The sequence below is a fragment of the Globicephala melas genome, chromosome 8 (genome assembly GCF_963455315.2).
Source record: "Globicephala melas chromosome 8, mGloMel1.2, whole genome shotgun sequence".
Lineage (NCBI taxonomy): Eukaryota > Metazoa > Chordata > Mammalia > Artiodactyla > Delphinidae > Globicephala > Globicephala melas.
In genome coordinates, this window is record NC_083321.1 from 26,666,899 (window position 1) to 26,692,076 (window position 25,178).

General features: G+C 36.3%; 1 protein-coding gene across 1 annotated transcript in view; it reads left to right on the top strand.

The window, feature by feature from the left end:
- DCDC1 (doublecortin domain containing 1) overlaps positions 1 to 25,178 on the top strand; it is a 470,602-nt gene that overhangs the window by 19,467 nt on the left and 425,957 nt on the right. Inside the window, exons 3-4 of the mRNA XM_060303388.1 lie at positions 7,811 to 7,968; positions 24,744 to 25,013. Of these exons, the coding sequence (XP_060159371.1) occupies positions 7,817 to 7,968; positions 24,744 to 25,013 (422 nt within the window). The 5' untranslated portion in view covers positions 7,811 to 7,816. The remainder of the gene's footprint in view (positions 1 to 7,810; positions 7,969 to 24,743; positions 25,014 to 25,178) is intronic.

Here is a 25,178-nt window from a genome sequence, read left to right on the forward strand (position 1 = left end):
TTTCTTTCCCCTTGCTTATCACTGTGTGTTTTTAATTTTTTTAGTAAATTGTGTGAATGGAGCATTTTAATTTGGTCTGTGAGCCCTCTGGGTTAGCTTGCTTGGTAATGTGTTCAAGGTAATTTTCCACTTGGCAGTACTCTTCACTTTGAACTTCAGTAATCCTCCCTCACAGTCTGAGATTTTAAGCAAATGCTTAAAATCCCTATCTGGTTGAGGGACTGATAACAAGCTGTGAAAGGAGTGTTAAATTATGGTGATTCTATGACAATCTTAAGGACCTTGTCCACAATGAAGGAATTATGAGAACCTGTCTCTCACCTCTAGAATGGGCCCTTCCTAAGTAAACCCAGGAAAACTGAGCAAATCCCAGTTTATCTGGGAAGAAGCGTAGGAGGGTGTGTGTCAGCTCCTGTCCTACTTAAATTCTCTCCTTTTCAGAGCTGAGGTTGGAGGTACTTATTGGCTAGAATAGTGACCTTCAAATAGTTTTGCTTATATATTCCCATGCACAATTTTAAGCTGACATTTAAAATTTCTCATTATTAGCTTAAATAGTTGGAAAAGATATAATTTCTGGTATATTATGAATGCTGACATTTTGAAATAAAACCGTTACATCAGTCTTTTAAACATATCTAATAAAATGTAAATTCCATATGATTTTTAAGAAACATTTTCTTATGAACATTTTCAAACACAAAAGGAAAAATAATAAAACAACTCCCACATACTTTTTACCCAATACAAACAACCATCAACTTCTGCCATTCTTATTTATATTCTCTTTCACTTTTCTTCTTGGAGTATTTTAAAGCAAATCCAAATAATATTTTATTTAAAAATACTTTGGTTCATATCTCTAACAGATAATATTTATCATAACAATACCTTTTATCCATACCCAATAAAATAATTTCCTTGATACCAATAATACCCAGTTTGTGTTCAGATATCACCAGTTGCCTCAAAAATGTATGTCTTATTAAAGTTGGTTTGTTCAAATCAGGATCTAAACAAGGTTTATGCATTGCATTTGGTTGATATGATTCTTCAGTCTCTTTTCATTTGTAACATTTCTCCCTCCTCTTTATTTTGTGCCATGTCATTTAACATGTAACATGTTTCTCTCCCTTCCCGCATTTCTCACAAACTAGAAATTAGATCTAAAGATTTGATTTCATTCAGTGTTTATGATGAGAATGCTTTATAGATGGTCCTATGTTTATAATTCCTGTGGAGTCATATAAGGAGAAACAATTTCTGATTGTCTTAGTGACATATTAATATGTATCAGTGGTATAGGTGATATCAGTCAGATTCATCTAAGTTTCCCATCACTCTTTGATCTAATAATGACAGACATTACCTGGACAAACATTACCTGGATCCATTATGGTTTGCACTATGGTAATTTGCTAATTCTTTTATTCCATCTACATGTATTAGCTATGATTCTTCTATGAAGAAGAATTTTCTCTCATCATCTATATGGTTATCCTGAATTATAACCCATTTAGGAAAGCAGGAAAAGTACATTTATTATTTTTCAGAACAGTAAGTTGGTGCCCTAGCAAGTAACAAAGGTGAATTATGAAATAATGAAGTTATAAAATTTTATTTTAGTATTAGGTACTCGTGGATTTTTATATGTTTAATGTTTCAATCCTTTACTTTTTTTATGTTCAGAGTGCCCCATCTTTGGCCAGTGGAATCGTCTTCAAGTTGGTTCCTATGTCCTTTTGACATGCCCCACTTGTCTCTGATAACTTCCTGTTTTCAGGCATGACAAGATGTCACATGTTCATGGAACATTTTGGCCCCAGGCCTGAAAGCTATAGAGATTTTAAAACATTAAAAATATTAACAAGCTCTTCTTCAACAGTTGAAATTTTTACATCCTTCTTTTTTCTCCTTAAACTTATTTCCACTCCATTTCTTTTTTTTTTTTTAATTGAAGTATAGGTGATTTACAATATTGTGTTAATTTCAGGTGTACAGCAAAGTGATTTGGTTATACATATACATGTATATGTCTATATTCTTTTTAAAATTCTTTTCCATTATAGTTTATTACAAGATATTGAATATAGTTCCCTGTGCTATACAGTAAATCCTTGATGTTTTATCTATCTACTCCATTTCTTATCTTTTATGCTTGAAAGTCTTTAATTGGCTAGTCTAAGATACAATAACAATAAATTTTTTAAATGTCCTATGACCATAAGGTTGTAAGTATTGGAAAATTTCCCTAGGATTTAATTTTTATTATAATTATTTTTAGTATACACTTATTCAAAGTAGCTTGGATATAGTGCCATTTTTGATATTCTTTAAATACAAAAAGTAAAAATTATTGGAAATACATATATTAATGATATAGGTTAGTGGGGAGCACTTATAATTTCTTTATTAAAGGAATAGTGGAGTTGTCTCTTGGTTTGAGGCCCTGGAACGGGCATAAAAGGAATGCCTTTCTTTTGGAAAAAGGCAGAATGGAGACTTTCCAAGGACAAATTATAGTTGGGACAGGCAGCCTCTTGGGCGGATGCCTTTTAGGAAAGCATATATCTGGAAGCCAAGGGTCTGGAAATTGATTTACTTAAAACTATTCACACTTGAATGCCCCTTGCAAAGTCTCCATGTACTGTTGGTCATTGGTACTCAGTGCCCTGACTTGAAGACCATCAAGCCTCTCCTCTTTAATAGCTGACACTTGGTATCTACTGTGTTGCAAGTACATCAACTTTATGAAGTGGCTACCATTCTTTTCTTTTTTTTTTAAGTTTTCCCAAGCAATTTATTGACATTTTTCTTGAGAATTTTCAAAGAAATAATAGAAAAATCAAGCAAAATATTTTTTCTGTACAAAATATTTTTCTGTACATGGTTAACAGTAAAATTATGAACCAGGAAACTTGTGTGACAGATCTTGCTTCTCTCCTTTCTACCTTCTTTTCCCACTTTCTACGTGCCTCTATTTATTCATCTTTCCCCAAGTGGTTTCATGCAATCCTTTCCAGTTGAAGAAAGAAATAGAACTGATAAAACTTATTTGCACCAAGGTACTAGTGAATTAAAGTATTCAATATTCTTCTTTGAAAATTTGTACTGCAAAAGAAACAGGCACTAAGGAATATTGAAACTCCTGACAGCATAATTCTTTAAATATGCAAATAAATTTCTCCCACAGTTTGCTTTTACTATCTGAAGTGGCTACCATTCTTAACCCCATTTTACAAATGATGGAACCTGATGCACAAAGAGGTTATATGACTTGTCCAAAGTGTCACAGCCAGTGAATGGGCAGCAGGGTTTTAAACCCAGACACTCTGGCTCTAGTGTCCAGGCTCATAACCACTGTGAACTTGAATGCTTTTTTAAAAAACCAGGGGAAGAGCAGATCTATTAGAAGAGAACTCGTATTCATGTCAAATTGTTAACGGATGGGAAGCAAAGAAAAATAGTGGTTTTTCAGTGTGTCAGTGAATAAACTCTACACGTGTTAACAAAACATAAGGCAGTGGCTTTTTCTGTACTCTACTAAAATACCATAGTATTTAACTTAGTCAAATTAAAATTAACACATTTTTATTTCTTTAATTTCTAATTAACAATTAGTTCTCATTTAATTAGTAATGTGCCACAGTGTTATCTGAAAACCTACTGTAGTCTGCGTATTCTACTCAACCTGTTAATACATTCTACTTTTAGTGAGGATGACACTGTTTTTAAAGTAACCTTACAGAAGAAATATTGCACTTAATAATGGTAATGATTTCACACTTAACATAACTCATTCCACCTAAAAGCATCCAGAAGGTGTTTTATGTGAAAAAAAAAAACTATAACCATCACTAAAATGATTACCTCTTTCGGTGAAGATTGGGATTGTAATCATTCATTAAGTGAAAAGTAAAGCTATTGCTATATTTCAAGAGATATTTTTGAGTAGTTCAGTGCAAATTTTTTTATTTTGTAATAATTGGATTATATAATAAACACACCAGGATACTCAAGGGATTTCGTTCTGCAAGGTGATCTACTCTCTAATCATATGATTTTCCTTGCTATGCGCAGTTGGATTTTTTCACTTATAACCATTCCCCAATTAAGAATAACCTGATCTATGAGAACTGAGCAGGCAATGGTTGTTGTGCAAGCCTCAGCCCTCCTGTTGTGAGACTTAAAGGGGGAGGGAGACTGTGAAGGGCAACAGCCCTTTAGTCTCCAGTTGGAAGACCAGAGGAGTGCTGGGCAGAGAAAAGTACCTTCTCTTATTAAACTATGTAGAAAGAGATACCTTTTCTTACTTTGATAGTGATTCAGATTCACCTAACATTTAATGGATGTCTACCATGTGGCAAGCACTATGCTAAACACTTTCACATTCACAGTTTTGTTTATTTAATCCTCATAACCATGCGGATAACTGGTTTTGCAAATGAGAGGACCGAAGCTCAGAAAGGTTATAAGATTCAAGGTCACATAGCTAGAAAGTGGCAGAGAAAGACATGATCTTGTGTGTTATTGATATGTAATACTTGTGAGTATGAGTTATATTATAGTTCTTTTATTCTTCCATAAGCTTAACTAGCAGCAAGTCTAGCATTAGACCCTATGAGCTTCCTGTGTTGTAGATTATCTAAGGAGTTAATCATAGTTCGAGAAGGTAGTCCTTCAGGTGCCCTCTCCCAGATGAGGAGACTGTTGGCCAGTTTGTCTCTTTTTGCTGCTGGTGCTTTTGGTGTTACTGTGGTTGCCATAGCTCCTTACTGACCCACATCAACACTACTGATCCCATTGCCTTCCATCATCTGACTGGCTCTACTGGTCCATGCTTCGGGAAAGTCTTTCTGGCTCTAGTTCTAGCTCAGCCTGCAGGCTGACCTGGTCTTTGAAAGAGGGGTATCAGGGTTCTCCATAGAAACAAAACCAACAGGATGTATGTGTGTGTATATATAAATGCACACACATTAATTAATATATAATTATACATACATTAATAATATATTAATATACATTATATACATATGTATATGTACATATGTGTGTGTGTATATATACACACACACGCGCACACACACACACACATATATATATATATGGAGAGAGAGAGAGAGATTGATGGATTGATTGATTTACCTTAAGGAATTGTCTTATGTGATTGGGGAAGCTTGGTGAGCCTAAAAGGACCCAAAGACCCAAATTACTGGACTCTCAATTCAGTTTAGATTCCAAGCCATCCTAGTGTTCTTTCCATTTCTTAAGTCTAAGCCAATGTCATATATTTTAGGTTTTTGAAAGCAACTTAGTTTGAGGAATATCAGGAGTTTCAGGATTAGGTTCAACTGCAAACAACAAAGACCCAAATTAACATTGTTTTGCACAGCTAGAAATTTATTTCTAATGTAAAAGTCTGGAGGTAGGTAGTCTAGAGTTGGTATGGTACTCCATGTTGTCAGAGATTCAAACTGCTTCCATCTTCCCTGGGGCATGGTTTTCATTCCTAGCATCATATCAAAGATAAAGATGACCTGTCTAGTGCCAGCCTTCATGTTTTCATTCTAGGTAGCAGAAAGGAGAGAAAAGAAAGATGAACTCACCTGCATAGATCGTTTCCACTAATATTTGATTGGCCAGGCTTGTTTTATATGGCTTTACCAAGTCATAAGGAAGACTAGAAAATAGTCTTTATTTTGGGCAGCCATATGCCTCAGTTAAAAATCAGGGATTCTGGTATCATAGAAGAAAGAAGGAATGGATAGAATGGATGTTGGCAGACAGCTGTCTCTACCACAGAGAATTTATACAAGTATTAGAAGATATTAATATATGGACAAATTAGGACATTGAAATTTTGTTGCATTTGATACATTCTTAACAAAGCAGCCAAAATTATCTTTTTTTTAAAGTCATATAACTCGCCTGTTCCGAACATTCCATGGACTCTCTAATTCACTTAAAGTCCTGACAGTGTCCTAAAGGCCCTATGTTATCTCCACCCCCTCACCCCCATTGTCTTTCTAACCTCATCACAACTACAATTTCTTCTTTTTCACCTATTCATCTACTTGTGCTGTTCCTCACATCTGCCAGATATACCCCACCTTACGGCCTTCTTACTCTTTCCTGGGTATTGGATGGCTACTTTCCTTGACTCTTTCAAGTCTTTGCCCAGATATTACCACCTCAGTGAAGCCTATGCTGACAAATCTATTTAAAATTGCAATTCCCTCCACCTTCATATTCCCAAACTATCCTTCCTAATCAGTCTTTTTCCATAGCATTTATCATTTAACCTCTTACGACGTACTGATATCTTATGTTAATTATTTATCATCTGCCTCCACTAGAACGTAAGCTCCACAAGGCACGATATTTTCTGCTTTGTTAACTGAAAAAATTCTGAGTGCCTAGAACAATAACAAGTACATTGTAGGTGTTCAAGAAATAACCTGTGGATGAATGAATGCGTTTATTTCAGAATATCAGAAAAAATGTAAAGTAGCATTTTTTATTACCTTACAAGTAATATATCCTTCCCGGGCTTCCCTGGTGGCGCAGTGGTTGAGAGTCTGCCTGCCAGTGCAGGGGACACGGGTTCGAGCCCTGGTCTGGGAGGGTCCCGCGTGCCGCGGAGCGACTGGGCCCGTGAGCCGCAACTACTGAGCCTGCGCGTCTGGAGCTTGTGCTCCGCAACGAGAGGCCGTGACAGTGAGAGGCCCGCGCACCGCGATGAAGAGTGGCCCCCGCTCGCCGCAACTAGAGAAAGCCCACGCACAGAAAAGACCCAGCACAGCCAAAAATAAATAAATAAATGAAATTTAAAATATATCCTTCCCTTAGTTGTGATATGTCATGTTACCTTGGGACTCCTCCTTACCTTAGTGGGGTACTCAGACCTGAGACTTTGCAGCTATTTGTATCAGCGTGTGAATGGGGTGATTATACCCTGGAAAGAACCCTATGACATTCATTGATATCATTTCTTATGAACATATTGTTTTGGTCTTAAGAAATTTTAGGTTGTCTGTGTGCATTATTCAAGATGTCTAGGTTACAAATAGAATCCCAACTCAAACTAGCTTAAACAAACAAAAAGGAATCTGCTGACTCACATACCCAGGAAACTCAAGAGATGTGGTTGTTTTTAATAGCAAAGTTCAGGGATTCAAATGTTGTCATCAGGAATCTCTCACTTTTTAATCTCTCTCCATCTCTTTTTCTTTCATCTGTTTTTGCTTCATTCTCAATGGTAGAAGTTTACATTGTTCTTAAAGCTAGCAATTCTAAAGAACAGAGCACTACTTTGTCTTCTCCATCTAAACTCTGATTCCCCCCTGTGTCTGGGGAAGGTATTTTGATTGTCTAGCTTTGGATACATTCACTTCCAGGAAAGCATGGCCACATAATTCCCAACAGAATCAAGGGGAAGGTAGCTTCCAAAAAAGCAAGGAGAAAGGGCAAAAAAAAAAAAAAAACATTGTGCTGCACTTTTCAATAACATATGCCTCATGTTAAGTTTGTATAATTAGTGATGTTTTAGCAAATAGCAAAAATTAAAATACTTTGCAACAAATTATCATTTTTTTCTTAAATAGGATTGTACTTATCAAAGACTTAGATTCATAGTTTTGTCTTCCTTTAGGCTCTCATCTCTGTTCATTTCTAATGAGATTTCACATTTAGCAGCGGCTACATGCTCTAGAACATGATGAGAAGTAAATTGTGATTAATGCCCAGCCTCAGTTAATAACCCAGGAGGATTTTACATTTTAAATTAAATAACATTCTTCCTCATTTTAAGCTGACAATGACAGAAGATCACAGAGCAGCGCTTTCTCAGTCTCCTTTGTCACCCTTGACTAAAGCCACGGAGGTATCACAAGGAAGCAACCCTGAAGACACCTTCAATGGGGATACCGTTCACCCAATTTACAAATATATTTCGAATGATTTACCAAGGTAAGAATATTATTTCAGCAGCTTAAACTGAATTCTGAAGGGGATAAAAGTGCTTAAAGAAGGTTGTCTATGTAAATGCTCAATATTTAGTAGAGATTATGTCACACATAACTTGGAGATGTGATGGTTGTTGCCTGGGTTACAGCCCTTCCATTTTTTTTTTTTTCTATTTTATGGGAAGAAAAAAGATAGATGATGCAATAAACATAAATTATTCCTAGAGTCTGACTTGTGGACAGGTGGGATAGTGATAATAACAGGAATGGCAAGGCAGATGATATTTGCTATATACCACTCACCATGCTGAGTGCTTAACCTGCATTATATTTATTTAGTACTCAAAACAACTCTGGGAGGAATGTAAGGCAGACAGTATTTTAGACATCTCCATTTTATATATGAGGAAACAAAGACCTAGAGAGGTTCATTAAGATCACACAGCTGCTAGGTAGAGAAGGTACAGTTTGAACCCGAATGTATCTAACTCCACAGCCAAAACTCAACTATTATATTCTACTGCACTTCTCAGAAATATAAAGCAGAGGAGACAAGAGGTATTTTTCCTGTGTTTCTTCTCTATTAGAAAGTGAAAGAACAAAAAAGTGTCTGTCAGGTATTGACTATTGGCTGGCTAAACGTGATGCCATAGTTTTTACGTTAAAAAGAAAATGTGAACTATAAAAGCATTGAAGAAACTATTCTTAAATTAGGGATTGTGTTAATCTCCTTACAGAAGTGCTAGGTCATATTTATATCTTAGAACAGATTGATTTTTTTTATATGTCACTAAGTTTTAGGTGAAAGTGAAATCTAGACTTCAGCTAACCTTTGCTTTGCCTTATTCCTCTGAGCTATGAGTGCATATTAGCAACATATGAGATAATTGACACAGCGTGCTAGCTATATGGCTAGATAATTTTTAGAAAATCATTACCCAGTGGTTATATTGTAGAGACATAGTTTTCTCATGATAGTTCCTCCCAATTGACAGTGGAAGAAACATTGGTTCCTCCCAATAAGACAATGGAAAAAAATTTCTAAATAGAATTTTTAAGTAGTCCTTTATACAAATGCCAATGCTAATATAATGTGTATTTGCACATTTTTTATTGCTTTTAGAATTTATTTTTACCAATTTTCCTTTTCAAAATAGTACTACATTCACTTTTTATTCTATCTTTTGTAAAACTGTAATTTTATTTATTCAGTTTCTTTCTGCTTTTTTCTCATATTCCTTCTTAGATTCTGAGTCTCTAACTCTGGTTTTATTTGCCCTTTTTTAACACGTCAGTCTTTTATTTTCATGTGACACTTTTCCTACCACCTGGTTTTTATAGTTTGTTTAAATTGTGCTTCTTCTATTTCTTTGTCTGGATCCTAACTTCTTTTCTGTCACTATTGTCTGTTACCATCAACTTTGATAATGGTATACCTAGAAAATCAAGTAACCCTCTCTGGGCAATTGAACAGAAAGTCAAAGACAATGCCCAGAGGTCTTTTACTTTCATGAAAAAGAAAATGATGAGTTTCAACCTGAAAGCGGTCAAGTTCATAAAGGCTAATGGTAATCTAAGATCCATTGGTATTAATATGATTATCAGTGAGAGGCAATTTTCTCTATGAGTAAAGACATTTTCCCCCTGATTGAGGTTAAAACTTCTCTTGTCTCATCCTTTTTTTCCTTGCCACCTTTCTTCTGCCATCTTTGTGATCTTTTTATGAGAAATAATTATTAAAATATAGTCAATTTGTTATTCCTTTACTTATATTACAGAGATTGTGCTTTTCTTCACTAATTAACACATTGTACATGTACAAATTCTGTCCACATATATTAAATCCATTCTTTGCAACCATGCAGTGATGAGTCACTTTATTCTCATGTTATTATCTGTGGTTTTAATTTACTTTTTATTATATTTATATTATCCTTATTTTCTCTTGTTCTTGTGTTCTTACAGTGTTTTTCCTCTGTCACCTCATGTTACATTTGTATGTAATACAGTAAAAATTGCTGTGCCAGGAGGCTTCCCCCCACAAAAGATAACTAATCACCAACAGTGTGAGTTCAATACCAAAGAAGGTCTGATCCTCCCATTTTATGACTTACCACTAGGAGGCCAGATGACTGGAAAAGTCTAGCTTCATTCCTGTGGCTACTTCAAGGAAACAACATAATGAGAAACTTTTCCTACCCAGCTGTAGTCTGTTGTGTTCTCAGGTGAACTGGAACAGGGTGTTGGCCTTTGAGGCATGAAGCAGAATCAATTATTTATTGATAACAGGTATCTAGGGGTAGTTCTGCTATATTTATAGAAAGTTTCTCTAAATGCTGAGGTGGAAGATTTCCAAATTAAAATTGCATTTTAGAACTAACAGAATGTTCTAAACAATTAATATCTTTCTATCCCACATATAAAATACTTTTTAATAATTTTTAGCTGATGATCATCTAAGAATGTAATTTCATGATTTTCTTTTTGTAAAATATTTATTTATTTGGCTGCACTGGGTCTTAGCGGCAGCATGCGGGATCTTCATTGTGGCATGTGGGATCTTTAGTTGTGGTTTGTGGGATCTTTTAGTTGCAGCATGTGGGATCTTTAGTTGTGGGATGCAGGATCTCTAATTGCAGCACTTGGGATCTATTTCCCTGACTAGGGATTGAACCCAGGCCCCCTGCATTGGGATTGCGGAGTCTTAGCCACTGGACCACCAGGGAAGTCCCTCATGATTTTCTTTTGTTTTCTTTTCCTTTCTTTCCTTTTTTTTTACATCTTTATTGGAGTACAATTGCTTTACAATGTTGTGTTAATTTCTGCTGTAAAACAAAGTGAATCAGCTGTATGTATTCTTTTTTTTTTTTTTTGCGGTACGCGGGCCTCTCACTGTTGTGGCCTCTCCCGTTGCGGAGCACAGGCTCCGGACATGCAGGCTCAGCGGCCATGGCTCACGGGCCCAGCCGCTCTGCGGCATGTGGGATCTTCCCGGACTGGGGCATGAACCCGTGTCCCCTGCATCGGTAGGCGGACTCTCAACCACTGCGCCACCAGGGAAGCCCTGTATGTATTCTTAATAGAATGTTATATTGCTTTTTTTTAATCCTGCTTGCAGCTGAGTGTAATAACAACTCTTTTAGTTCCCTGAGGGGACAAATTATTTTTAGTACATTACATTAGGACTTAAATCAGTTTTAAAAGTGAATTGCCAACAACTTCTTCTTATAGATTATCTGGGTTGCTTTTTCACAGACAAATCTTGCTTTCAAGGAGACTAACAGTGCCTAATCTATTCATTCATTTTTTATGTCATTTTAGTTATCTTGGCTATTCTGAATTGGAATCAGTCAGACTATTTTTGAAATATAAACATTTGGTTATATCGCCTTTTCTAGGGACAGTTTAAGTTTAGTAATCTCATCATTCCAAAGATGAGCTGTCAGTTCCCACCATGGGATGAGCAGCAGAACGAAGTGAGGGGAACACTGCCCAGTGGTTAATGAAGCAAGACAATGCTTTCACTGTTTTCAACATCCATTGACCAACAAATTACACTTTTCATAATTCATAACTTTTTCTCAGATTTTTCCTTCAAGCCATAAAAAAACTCTACAGATCCAAACATTAATATATTATTTACTTTAAAAAATGTTAAAAGACTATATTGCTTTTTGAAAATTTAGATTTCCTCTGGAAAATCCTTATACAATATTTATAACCTCCCCTGACTTTAGATTTAAGATGTACTTTATTTTTATTCCTTTGCACTTTTACACAAGCAGAAGTAGTATTCTTTTTTTCCTTTGGGTAGGATGATTTATGCCCTGATCCTACACTCAGATGGGTCCTTTACAAATTTTATAAATTGTTCTTCTTGTTTAGATTTCCTTCTACAAAAGCGAGCAAGTTCAATTTAACAGACATTGAATATCTCCTTTACAGTATATGTGTAATTTGAACAGATACGTTAGTTACTATTCAGTCGTCGAATTACAAATAAAAATTCGACTTATGTGTTATAAAATAACTGAAAATTGCTCTGCAATCAAGGTATCTTTACCAATATTTCCAGGTCAAACTAGAATTATATTTTCTTCTGGTGTTCAGAATAAAATTGGGGGGAAATTGTTCACATATATTATTACCACTTCTATTATTCACTTTCCATGATGTTTAAATCACACTTTATCTAGCAATTGTAGAAAGTTATTTATATCTTTAGAGGTTATTTCTTTCATCAAATTGGAGGAAAGGTAGGATGACGATTAGTGAAATCTTTGTGCACTCCAGATTTTATACAAGTTTCCATGCACCAAACGTATGTGGGTTTATTTCTTTCATCTGCTATCAGTATTTTAAGCTGGTGATTTATTATTGAATGTACTTAGGGTCATTTTCCTTCATGTTTACATTTTCTTATTTGTATTTATTCCAATTAGAGAGTTTAATTACCATTAAAATGGTAATAGGATAAAGACAAGTTTTAAAAATGACAATATTAAAAAAACCCCATAACTCTTCAGGAAGGTTTAAATGCCATGAGAATATAAAGCGAGAAATATATGCTTGTCAAATATAGAGTATAAATAAATAATTTAGATGAAAATGGTTGACTACATTTAACAAAGAGACTACCAAATAATGAGGGGCTAAAGAGTGGTTGTTAGATTTGATGTACTTCATTGTATATTGTAAGTAATTGCTATCCATAAAAATTCTATGGCTTCTGTATAAGAAAAAGAGACATTTTGACAGACAACACTGGTATGAAGCGACAGCAAGCACAAATCCTTGGCAACTGTCATTATCCTGATGTTGAATTCACATCCAAACTGTGTGATAACTTAGACCTGCATGCTTGTTATTGAGCCATGATCTGTCAAAGTAGCCACACTTCCTACTTATGAATAGAATTATTAGCCACATGCAGATTTCTGCCATAGAAATCTAAACTCACCAAGGATGCTTTGTGTTTCAAAAAACGGGGAAAAGCCTCCATGTCATTGTATGCTTATGCTGAAATTTCTGGTGATGTGTTCCTGATTAAGTAAAAGTCAAATTTTTAAAAAATAGTTTATATTTTAGCCCTTCATAAAATTAATTCAAAACTAGTAAAGATTTTGAATAAAATTAAAAGTAAAGCAAATGTAATTAGAAATCTAATTGTATAAGTTAGGCTACTATTAACAGAGAGTAACAGGAAACACAACTGAAAGTGACTTTAAAAGTGAACAGTCCACTGTCTCATGTAATAGGAACTTCAGAAGCAGGGCAATTCTAGGGTTAAATTCAGTGGTTCTGCTGGGTTATCAAAGAGCCTGGTTCTTTGTATCTTGTGCTCTACCATCCTCAGAATATTGGCTAGATCATTAGGTTTGACTCCTCCTACTTGCAAGGCTCATCACATGTTCACTCAACAATATCCAACTAAAGAAGACAGATACTTGATCATTTATATCTCTTTCTTATTAGGGCAAAAAAACCTTTCTCCAAAAGACTTCTCCTCATTTCTCATTGGCCAAAATTACTTAATTAATCAAAACAAGGCAAGGGAAATGGAACTAGCATCATTGGTATTAGACCATTGAGTATTTACCCACTGGAGCTGATCAGGGGATGCCTTCCATGGGCATAAGAGGGTGAATATTCAAACATAACTTAGGCTTTTTATCTAAAGAGGGGAATGACTCTTAGATAAATATTCAACGTTACACGACATAACTCTTAGCTTTGGCTTTATTATATTTTACTACTTAAACTGTGTATGTTTCTTATCAATGGCATTTTTGTGACACACCTTTGCACAATGTCGTAATTATCAAAGAACAATTGCTGCATATTAGTTGCTAGTTGAGTATCGCAGTGAAAAGAGATAAAACAAGGATCTTACCATTGCAGAGAGGGATATGAAATCATCTGAAATCACATAATAAATCACAAAGCAAACATATCAGTATGCAAAACAATACATCATTTCTTGCACAGGACCTGGGGGAATGACTTGGAATAAGGAGTGACTAGGATCTCGTGGGGTTAACTCCTTGCATGTGTCTTGCCAGCTTGAACAGTTTTGTAGAGATTTTCTCTATGTCCCTAACCTCTGAACTCATGATGACCCTCATGATAGACAAGACTTTTCCTTCACAGTACTAATCATAGTGAGTAATTGTACATTTATATTCATGACAATGTATATAACAGTTCTCTTCCACTAGACAATTATTGTACTATGGAAGGGTTTTAGAAAGTGTAAGCACTGAGTTCAGATTAATATTTATTAAAATACTTACTGATTGAAAGGTGTACAGTAATGGATATAGATCAGCTGAGTGAACACTATTGACAAAAAGGCATACATGTAAGAACGGTGGAAGGCAACGTGGTGCAATTATAGCTGAGGGATATTACAGGGGGGCAATGATGGTACCACTTGGTAGAAGTCCTTGAGTGAGAGAGCGGCAAGTATGACTTTATTAGGAGTTTTCCTCAAGTTGCTATAAAAAGCCACTAAGATTCACTAATGCTGTTAAAACAGAAGAAATGAGAAGAAAAATTGCTCTTGTCAAAACTAGAATCATACCTTTAAATCTTGTCATGGTCTATTTATCTGCTTTTTCTATACTCCTCCCTGGGCATAATTTTATACTTTTAGACATCACACCATTACTTAGTTGTTGCTTTGTGAAACAAAAATTGTAAATTAGATTTAATGGAAACCACAGAGAGTAAAGCATAATTAGATCTTAGCCTGAGATATTAAGGGGGTTGTCAATTCCACAATGTTTAAGATATGTCCCTGATAATCTTTTTGATTATAATAGAAAGCCTATATGTAGATGAGGTATAGTACTGTTTCAGAAAAGGATAAAAGCTTAGTTAATCTCTTAATGTACCTTCCAGCTTTGTAATTCTTTGATTTATCATATCCATTGTATCATACGTAGAAATTGTTTAAAAGATTCAATAACCTAAAATTTTATAGTTTTTAATTAACCAATAGTTTTTTTATCCATACTTCTTTAAGGTTAAATTTTGACATATTTTACTTCATCTTTCTCTAAACACACATAAAATTCTTAAATATTTACATAGTTTGTATATGTTTGTAGTATAGACACACATAACCACATTTGTTCTTTGTTCTTTTTTATGACCTAATTTCTAAAGAATTATTCAGTTGCTAAAAGAAATGATCTATTTAATCTATTTCCAATAACTGACAATAAACTAACTCAGAAGTGATGTAGCTGATGCGTTTTTTCTTTTTTTTTTTTTTTTTTTTTTTGGTGGTACGCGGGCCTCTCATTGTTGTGGCTCTCCCTTTGCGGAGCACAGGCTCTGGACGCGCAGGCTCAGCGGCAATGGCTCACGGGCCCAGCCGCTCCGCAGCATGTGGGATCTTCCTGGACGGGGGCACGAACCCGTGTCCCCTGCATCGGCAGGCAGACTCTCAACCACTGCACCACCAGGGAAGCCCAGCTGATGCTTTTTAAAAGAAATATACCAGAACATTTACATCCAGATGAATACCCCCCCCCCTTGAAAATATCTACTTTAGGAAGTAGTAATTTATTCTAATAACAATGCCACTTCTCAAAGCACTTTCTTCAGTTCCTCTTTGGATTTGCCATCAGAAACTGTGGTACATTCTTTAAAATAGTTTCAGTATTTAATGATGACAAAATTTAATCTTAAGTAGTTGCATTTGAATTTTCCAGAAAATAAAATATCTGGATCTAAATTTGGTGTAAAAATGGATAGTCAAGAGTGCATAATTGTATAGCTAGTGTGGTAGGCAGAAATCTAATCTGGTCCCCAAGATTTCCACCCCCTGGTATATATGCCTGTATAATTCCCTCCTCTTGAGTGTGGGTGGGATTGTGAATATGATAGGATGTCACTCCCATGATTAGGTTACATTATATGGCAAAGGAGATTTTTGCAGATGTAGTTAAGGCATATAATCAGTTGTCTTTGAGTTAATCAAATGGGAGATTATCCTGGGTGAGCTTGATCTAATCAGATCTACTCTTTTTTTTTTATTTTTAACATCTTTATTGGAGTATAATTGCTTTACAAGGGTGTGTTAGTTTCTGCTGTATAACAAAGTGAATCAGCTATATATATACATATATCCCCATATCCAGATCTACTCTTTAAATGAGAGTTTGGAGATCAGAGACAGAAAAGACAGAAAGGTGAGTTTCCCTGGCTTCAAAGAAGATGAGAGTAACTATGAGTTCTTTAGCTATAAGGAACTAAATTCTGGCAAAAACTAAATGAGCTTGGAAGAAGACCCTGAGCATCAGATGAGACTGCAGCCCCAGCTGACACCTTGATTTCAGCCTTATGAGATCCCGAGCAGAGGTTCCTGCTAAACTTTGCCCAGACTTCTGACCCACGGAAACTGTGCTATAATAAATAGGTGTTGTTTTAAGCCACTAAGTTGGTGGTGATTTGTTGCACAGCAATAGAAAACTAATATAGGTAGATAGATAAGAAATATTTCTTAAGAAGATGTATTTCTGAAACAGTGTGATTGATGTTCTTGTATCAACCTAATATAGTGGCTTTTAGATTTCAGGCTAGAAAAGGATGCTTTTTACCAGTGGTAAAAATGATTTTTACCAGTGGTAGAAGAGTAAGTAATACAATGATGATTGGAATATTTGATGGAAATTGAGGGTCTAGCATTTTAGATGGTAGGAAGGGATCAGTATGATATAGTGATTTCAGCTATCAAACCTACCAGGGCAGATGTGAACGTACAGGAAGTAAGAACATTTTTATACAAGAAGGTAGCATAGAAGTCTTACTGAAGAGGGAACTTCTTGAAATCTGTGTATATGTGAATTACAGATATAATGAAAGATTCACAGTAGAGACTTATCATAGACTTCAGGACAAGACAATAAGATGGACATAGAAAGCTTAAAAACAAGATCTGTGTTATAAATTTAGCCCAGGTTCTAGAATGTGGTAGAAAGCCTCAACAGTAACTGAAGACAAAGTGAGGTTATTTTATGGATAAAAGATCATTTCCTAAAACAGTTTGTTTAGAAATCCACATGGAATTCCTGGTTAAGAATTAACAAAGTCCAAGAAAACTGCCATACAACTTATCAAAATTTATAAAAGACAGCTGTAACAAAATGTAGATCTTAAAAGAAATTATAATATAAAATTTATGTAATTAGAAATTCTTTAGAAACACAGAGAGGACAGGGTGCAAAGCCTCAGACCCATGCAAGCAGAATTTTGGAGCTGAGTTCCTTGCATAAAACCAGGAGCTGTGAAAGGTAGATGCACCTATCCATGAAAAATGGAATAAAAAAGTATTGCTCACCAGCCAGAGGAAACAGCAATAAATGGATATGATACGGTCTAAGATTCTTGCATTGTCTGAAAGTAATGTTAGTCATTTATGTTAAACTTTAGTAAGACAAGAGTGTATATTGTAATATCTAATGTTTCCACTAAAAATAAGGTTAAACAAAGTGTGGCATACAACCTAATAGAAGGGAAAAATGTAACAATTTTTTTAAGTATTATTTAATCCAAGAGAAAATAAGAAAGGAATGAAAAGGAACATAAAACAAGAAAAATAGAAAACAAAGCATAAGCATGAAGGTAAATTCTCAAAGGACAAAGACTGTCCTGGTGAAGGAGATAACCTTGTGAATATATATTAAATGTAAACAAACTAAATTCTCAAAAGGCAAAAACTGTCTTTGAAAGGAGGATAACTATGTAAAGATGTATATAAATCTGGAGGAGGAGGGAAATTCACTTTAATAAATCTGAATGTCATGGGATTTTTAGGAGATTTTTGCAGAGGGAGCGAGAAGGGTCTTTTAAAATAAAAAGGGGAGGAGAAACAAGAGAAAGAAAGAAAAATAGGGAGACTACAATTGTGGTGACCTAAATACCATCTAGATTTTAGAGCTTTATTGGATCAAGAGCACTACTGGCTCACTGCTGCTAATGTAGAGCTACCTCCTTGCCCACCTCCCCATTACTTTCCTGTATTTTAAGTTTCAGTTCCATTGTAGTAGCCATCTGTTTTCCTGAACTTTTTTGAATAGGAACTTCGATTTTCTAACTAATGGAAAATAAGGAAACTTTAGGGTTAATGGGAATAATATTATAGGACGATAGTTAAGTATAGATATTGTGGAGCCAGACTACTTGGATTTGATTCCTCTCTCTGACACCTGCCTGCTGTGTGACCTTTGACAAGTTCTGTAAGCCCTCAGTTTACTCATCTGTAAAAGGAAAAATATAGGACTGTTGTAAGGATTAAATGTAAATATAAGTAAAATGCTTAGAACAGTGACTGTCACAATAAGTGCTTTGTAGTCATTAACTGTTAGTATTGTTACTATTATTGTCATTATGAGGGGTATGATATACTATTTATTCCTTATCTAGCCTGTGGACTGGGTTAGTGTCCCTGTGACTGAGTGGGTAAGGGCTAAAAGGGCTGATGAAACTATTCAATGAAGACTTTCTGGGACTCTGCCTACAACTTCACCTGCTTCAGTGTCCAGGTGACTTAGTAAAAAATAGAGTTAGAGAGATGTCTCTTCTTCCTACCTCTGTACTGAACTGTTCTGGCATTCCAAGCACTGGAATCTTGGGGAATACTACAAGGCAGCACCTCCATGTGGATCTCATTGCTCTTGTGATGGCCAGTGGCAGCAGTGAGGTAGTAAGATGAAACAGCTATGACTCTCACCAACAGATTTTTATAGGGACTTAGGAGGCAATTTTAGGAATTTATAGTGCACTACCTTAGGGACTCAGAAATAAATGGGGAGGATTTTGAAGGGGGAATAAAGTCCTGTATTATGGGGACTTCCCTGGTGGCGCAGTGGTTAAGAATCCACCTGCCAATGCAGGGGACACGAGTTTGAGCCCTGGTCTGGGAAGATCCCACAGGCCACGGGGCAGTTAAGCCTGTGTGCCACAACTACTGAGCCTGCATGACATAATTACTGAAGCCCATGCACCTAGAGCCCATGCTCCTCAACAAGAGAAGTCACTGCAATGAGAAGCTCATGCACTGAAATGAAGAGTAGCCCCCGCTCACTGCAACTAGAGAAAGCCTGCGTGCAGCAACAAAGACCCAATGCAGCCAAAAAAAAAAAAAAAAAAGTCCTGTATTACGATGATGGGATAATCATGCTGGCAGCTGTTTGCTCACTCTAAAGGTTGGCATCAAGGAGGACAATCCTATCTTGCAACCCATATCCCTTTGTGCCAACATTGACAACAAACTACTGTGCCAGATGGTCCAGAGACTGGGCTTAAAATCACAATATTACGTTCTCAATTTCTGTACAATTAGAAGTGAATGGCTACCCTATCAAACTACCACTGGCATTTTTCACAGAATTAGAACAAAAAATTTCACAATTTGTATGGAAACACAAAAGACCCCGAATAGCCAAAGCAATCTTGAGAAAGAAAAACGGAGCTGGAGGAATCAGGCTCCCTGACTTCAGACTATACTACAAAGCTACAGTAAGCAAGACAGTATGGTACTGGCACAAAAACAGAAATATAGATCAATGGAAGAGGATAGAAAGCCCAGAGATAAACCCACACACATATGGTCACCTTATCTTTGATAAAGGAGGCAAGAATATACAATGGAGAAAAGACAGCCTCTTCAATAAGTGGTGCTGGGAAAACTGGACAGCTACATGTAAAAGAATGAAATTAGAACACTCCCTAACACCATACACAAAAGTAAACACAAAATGGATTAAAGACCTAAATGTAAGGCCAGACACCATCAAACTCTTAGAGGAAAACATAGGCAAAACCACTCCATGACATAAATCACAGCAAGATCCTTTTTGACCCACCTCCTAGAGAAATGGAAATAAAAACAAAAATAAACAAATGGGACCTAATGAAACTTAAAAGCTTTTACACAGCAAAGGAAACCATAAACAAGACGAAAAGACAACCCTCAGAATGGGAGAAAGTATTTGCAAATGAAGCAACTGACAAAGGATTCATCTCCAAAACATACAAGCAACTCATGCAGCTCAATATCAAAAAAACAAACAACCCAATCCAAAAATGGGCAGAAGACCTAAATAGACATTTCTCCAAAGAAGATATACAGATTGCCAACAAACACATGAAAGAACGCTCAACATCATTAATCATTAGAGAAATGCAAATCAAAACTACAATAAGGTATCACCTCACACCAATCAGAATGGCCGTCATCAAAAAATCTACAAACAATAAATGCTGGAGAGGGTGTGGAGAAAAGGGAACCCTCTTGCTCTGTTGGTGGGAATGTAAATTGATACAGCCAGCATGGAGAACAGTATGGAGGTTCCTTAAAAAACTAAAAATAGAACTACCATACAACCCAGCAATCCCACTACTGGGCATATACCCTGAGAAGACCATAATTCAAAAAGAGACATGTACCGCAATGTTCATTGCAGCTCTATTTACAATAGCCAGGAGACAGAAGCAACCTAAGTGTCCATCGACAGATGAATGGATAAAGAAGATGTGGCACATATATACAATGGAATATTACTCAGCCATAAAAAGAAACAAAATTGAGTTATTTGTAGTGAGGTGGATGGACCTAGAGACTGTCATACAGAGTGAAGTAAGTCAGAAAGAGAAAAACAAATACCGTATGCTAACACATATATATGGAATCTAAAAAAGAAAGAAAATTGTCAGAAGAACCTAGGGGCCAGACAGGAATAAAGATGCAGACCTACGAGAGAATGGACTTGAGGATAAGGGGAGGGGGAAGGGTAAGCTAGGACAAAGTGAGAGAGTGGCATGGACATATATATACTACCAAATGCAAAATAGATAGCTAGTGGGAAGCATCCGCATAGCACAGAGAGATCAGCTCGGTGCTTTGTGACCTCCTAGAGGGGTGGGATAGGGAGGGTAGCAGGGAGAGAGTTGCAAGAGGGAAGAGATATGGGGACATATATATATGTATATGTATAACTGATTCACTTTGTTATAAAGCAGAAACTGACACACCATTGTAAAGCAATTATACTCTAATAAAGATGTTTAAAAAAAAAAGTGAATGGCTAAAATTAAAATAACCAGAAGTACAAAACAGCCTTTGAGTAGTGGGTTTTTTTTTTAACATTTTATCTTTTTAATATAAAATAAACTTGCCTGGAAACAGATCGTTAAACACATCTGGTAGTAATTTAAATTGTGTGATATGTTTAGTGAGGACTTTTTCAATCAATTAAATTTATAGTATCTCTGCTTATCTCAGTATAGGCCATGCAAGTTCCCTGCCAATTACATTTTCCTTTTTTGGGAGGCATCTGAGACCCATCTTACTCTAACTCCTCTGTACCTTATTATCCTGCTGTCCTATCCATAGTTTTTTGGCCACTGATGGGTACTTTCCCATCCACACGTTTGCCAGTGGCTTATGAAGTTGTCCAGCTTGAGAGTTCTATCCAACAGGGGTGTCCTATATTGGGTAGTGATGAAATTAAACTTTCAGGGGAATTGAATGTATCATACAGAGAGAGTCTGCAGAAAGTCATGTGGTATAGAAATGGGAAGATACATAGAGGAAGTTAGCAGAAGCCATGAGGAAAGAGGAGGAGAACAGAGATAGGTTAGGCAATAAAATGTACAGAGAGGAAGCAGATAGACACAGAAGGAGAGATGAGGTTATTAAGTCAAAAAATGGTCTAGAGTTGTTCTTAAGTCACTAGTATATCCTAGAGAGCAATAAATGGTCTTCTAATTCTCTTTGTGCTCTTCTAGAGTGGTTTTATCTCCTTTCTTAACTTTCTGTGTATCCTGTTATAAGCTCTATCACTTGAAACCCAAATGCCTGTTTATTCCTTGCAAACTGAATGATCCTAACACCCTCATTTCCAGCATTAATTTAACAAACCATGTGTGTGAATTTAATTCCCACGTAGGACAAGTTAGCTTTGCCAAGTTCTGTGATCCTCCTCTCACGCACACAATGACTAGGAAACACATCAGTTGTTACAAGAAAGAACAGTTCCACAGTGTGTAAGAACTAGTGCACACCTGTCTTCAGTGTTGATAAAATAAATCAAAGCTGAAGACTAGGGACTTTCCTGGTGGCGCAGTGGTTAAGAATGTGCCTGCCAATGCAGGGGACACAGGTTCGATCCCCGGTCTGGGGAGATCCCACATGCCGCGGAGCAACTAAGCCTGTGCACCACAACTACTGAACCTGCGTTCTAGAGCCCGCGAGCCACAACTACTGAAGCCTGCACTCCTAGAACCCGTGCTCCAGAACAAGAGAAGCCACCGTGATGAGAAGCCCGCACACTGCAACGAAGAGTAGCCCCTGCTCGCCGCAACTAGAAAAAGCCCACGTGCAGCAACGAAGACCCAATGCCACCAAAAAAAAAAAAAAAAAAAAAAGCTGAAGACTAAAGATGGTGAAACAGTAGTTACTTTTTAACATGAAAAACTACCCTTTCTCCCCTTTTACATATAAATTACTAGAGAAAAATAAGTAATAAATACATATATGATAGAAGCATATAGTTTAATTCTTTTTACCATTTACCAGGTAAATCTCATATAATTTATTTTCCTAACCCTACCAGAATCATGTGGAGTTAGGAGGGGTAGGGATGGATAGTTCTCAAAAGGATGCAAGTTCTGTTACCATAATACAGGGGAAAGATATTCCAGCAGACAAAAATAATAGATAACCCTTATACAACTCAGTTGGAAAAAAAGCAAAATATGCTTGACAAAAATATTACATTCCAGTAAAATCTGTAAAGACCATATACCAATCTGAAAAATTGTTGTAAAACAGTGTTAAGTAAAAAAGGCAAAGTATTAAGATGAAGGTATGATGTGGTTGAAGCTTTGGAATATGCAAAAATTAATAACCTTTTTGCATTGTGATAGTAGAATAATGGATTATTACATAAAATCATTAGTATATTTGTAAAAATATTTGACAGTAAACAAAATGCATTCATTAAAAAAGAAAGACACCTCATTCTGCATTTAGTAGAGAATTCCTTTTCTTTCTTTACATGAGAATTTGCTTTCCAAGTAACTGTGTATGGGCACTGGGAGCTGATTATGAGATTTGCAGATCTTTCCTCCTGGCTTTACTGCTCTTCCCCCAGGTTGAAGAGCTTGGTGACCATTTGCAGCTCTGTTGCTGTTGCTGCAGAAACACCACCACTGTGACATGACTGCTGCCATATACCACCACTCCCCACTGCCATCAGGTAGTTTGCAGGGAGGTCCCACCTCAGCCAGAGCTAAAGTCCAGTGATCCATTCAAGATGCTGTTTGCCACAGTTATGAACCTGGGTGGATCCTCAGAATGTAGGGAAGGCCATTTCTCTCCTCAGTGCTATGCACAGTCCAGGGCAGACTGGGATAGAAACATGTGATGACAACAACAACAAAATACAACTGCTTGGATCCCAGTGTTTGAGCTCCACTGACCCGCTGTGTCAACTCTCATCCACATGCAACCATTTACCCTGTGGCACATAACTACCTTCCATTCTTTCAGAGGAAATAATAAACCATTTTACACCCTTGTGGACATAAAGAAGACAGGCCAGATGAAATAATTATGATTATAATGAAATGTGTGCATGAGAAAAATTTGGAGTAGGGGTTGTTTGTGCCAAGCTTTCCACACTAAGCATGTGTTATTTTGTAATTGTGTGGGTGGGGAGGTTACATTATATTACTTATAAGGACTATTGAGGAACTAGCAAATTGGAAAGAGTCAGGTATGGTTGGTATAAAAATAGCCCCAATTACAGTAATACATGGAAACTAACTATCCCCTATGGCTGATCCTCTACCCAACAGCTCAATATTCTCAAATATGTTTAAGCTTGTTTCATTTTATCATGCCAGCAATTCTACATTTTCCATCTTTCTGACTTGGTATTTGCATAGATTTACATATCATCCCAGGTCATGTGGTCCCCTGTTAAAGTATTTAGTTCATCTAAATACTGCTCTTTCAGCTTAAATACCAGGTAGGGTAATCAACTATCCCAATTTGTCTGAGACTAAGGGAATTTTTGAGATATGTGGCTTTAGTGCCAAAGCCAGGACAGTCCTGAGCAAACCAGGATGAGTTATCACCCAATCCCAGGTCTGCTGTAAAGACTTTACCAACTTTATTCCAACGCACAAAAGTTTGCCTTCAAGGAATTCTTTTTGCACTTAAGGTTAATATACACCCAGTTCTAAGCAGTTTATTTAACATACATTCTCTCTTTATTAGGGGATAGTTTGCAAGTTTCTTGAGGGTAGGAGCCACATCTCTTTAATTTTTATATTTACTAATACTTAACAGAGTGCTAGTGTTTAATAAATCAATGTAAGAATTTTAAAATGTTACTTAACATTGCTTCAAGCATTACACAATTTTTCTTCATTAGTTTCATTAAGTGATTAAATTTAATGGTTATGAATGTGGGTTTTATTTTAGGACATCTTGCTGTTCAGTTTCCCACCAAGTCAACTACTGATTATGTGAGCACGGGCAAGTTAATTAGCCTCTCTGAGCCACAACTTTTTAAATCTGTAAAATGGGGATAAAAATAATACCCACCTCCCAGGGATATTGTAAGGCTTAAGCAAAATACTGTCTAAGTGTGTAATGTTTTGTCTAGCACATAGCACACAACTAGTTATTATGTGGTAGCTGTTAATAAGTGATCACACATCAATTCACTATATTCTTCCCTGCATTGTTTCTTTCAGAGAGTTTATGTCATCCCAGGCAAAAGCAGTTATTAAACCTACTGAAGATTATTTGCAGCCTCAGTTTGGCCCCAACAGACTTTTACATTCAGCGGCAGCATCAGAAGGGTCAGGACTTCAAGATTGCTCCACACATCAAACAGCATCAGATCATAGCCATGATGAAATATCAGACCCAGATAGCTACAAATCAAACAGTAAAAACAATTCTTTTTTTATATCAGCATCCAAGAGAAACAGACCTGTCAGTGCTCCAGTGGGTCAACTGAGGTAATCAAAGCTGTTCTCTGTTCTTTTTAACTGACTGTTGAAGCTTTTTCCTTTGAGAAGAATTTATAATGACTCAGTTGACTATTTCAAACATTAAAATGTAACACATCTCTAGAGTTTTGTTTCTGCTTTTGTTTTGTTTACTCTTTTCTTTGAAAGCACCTG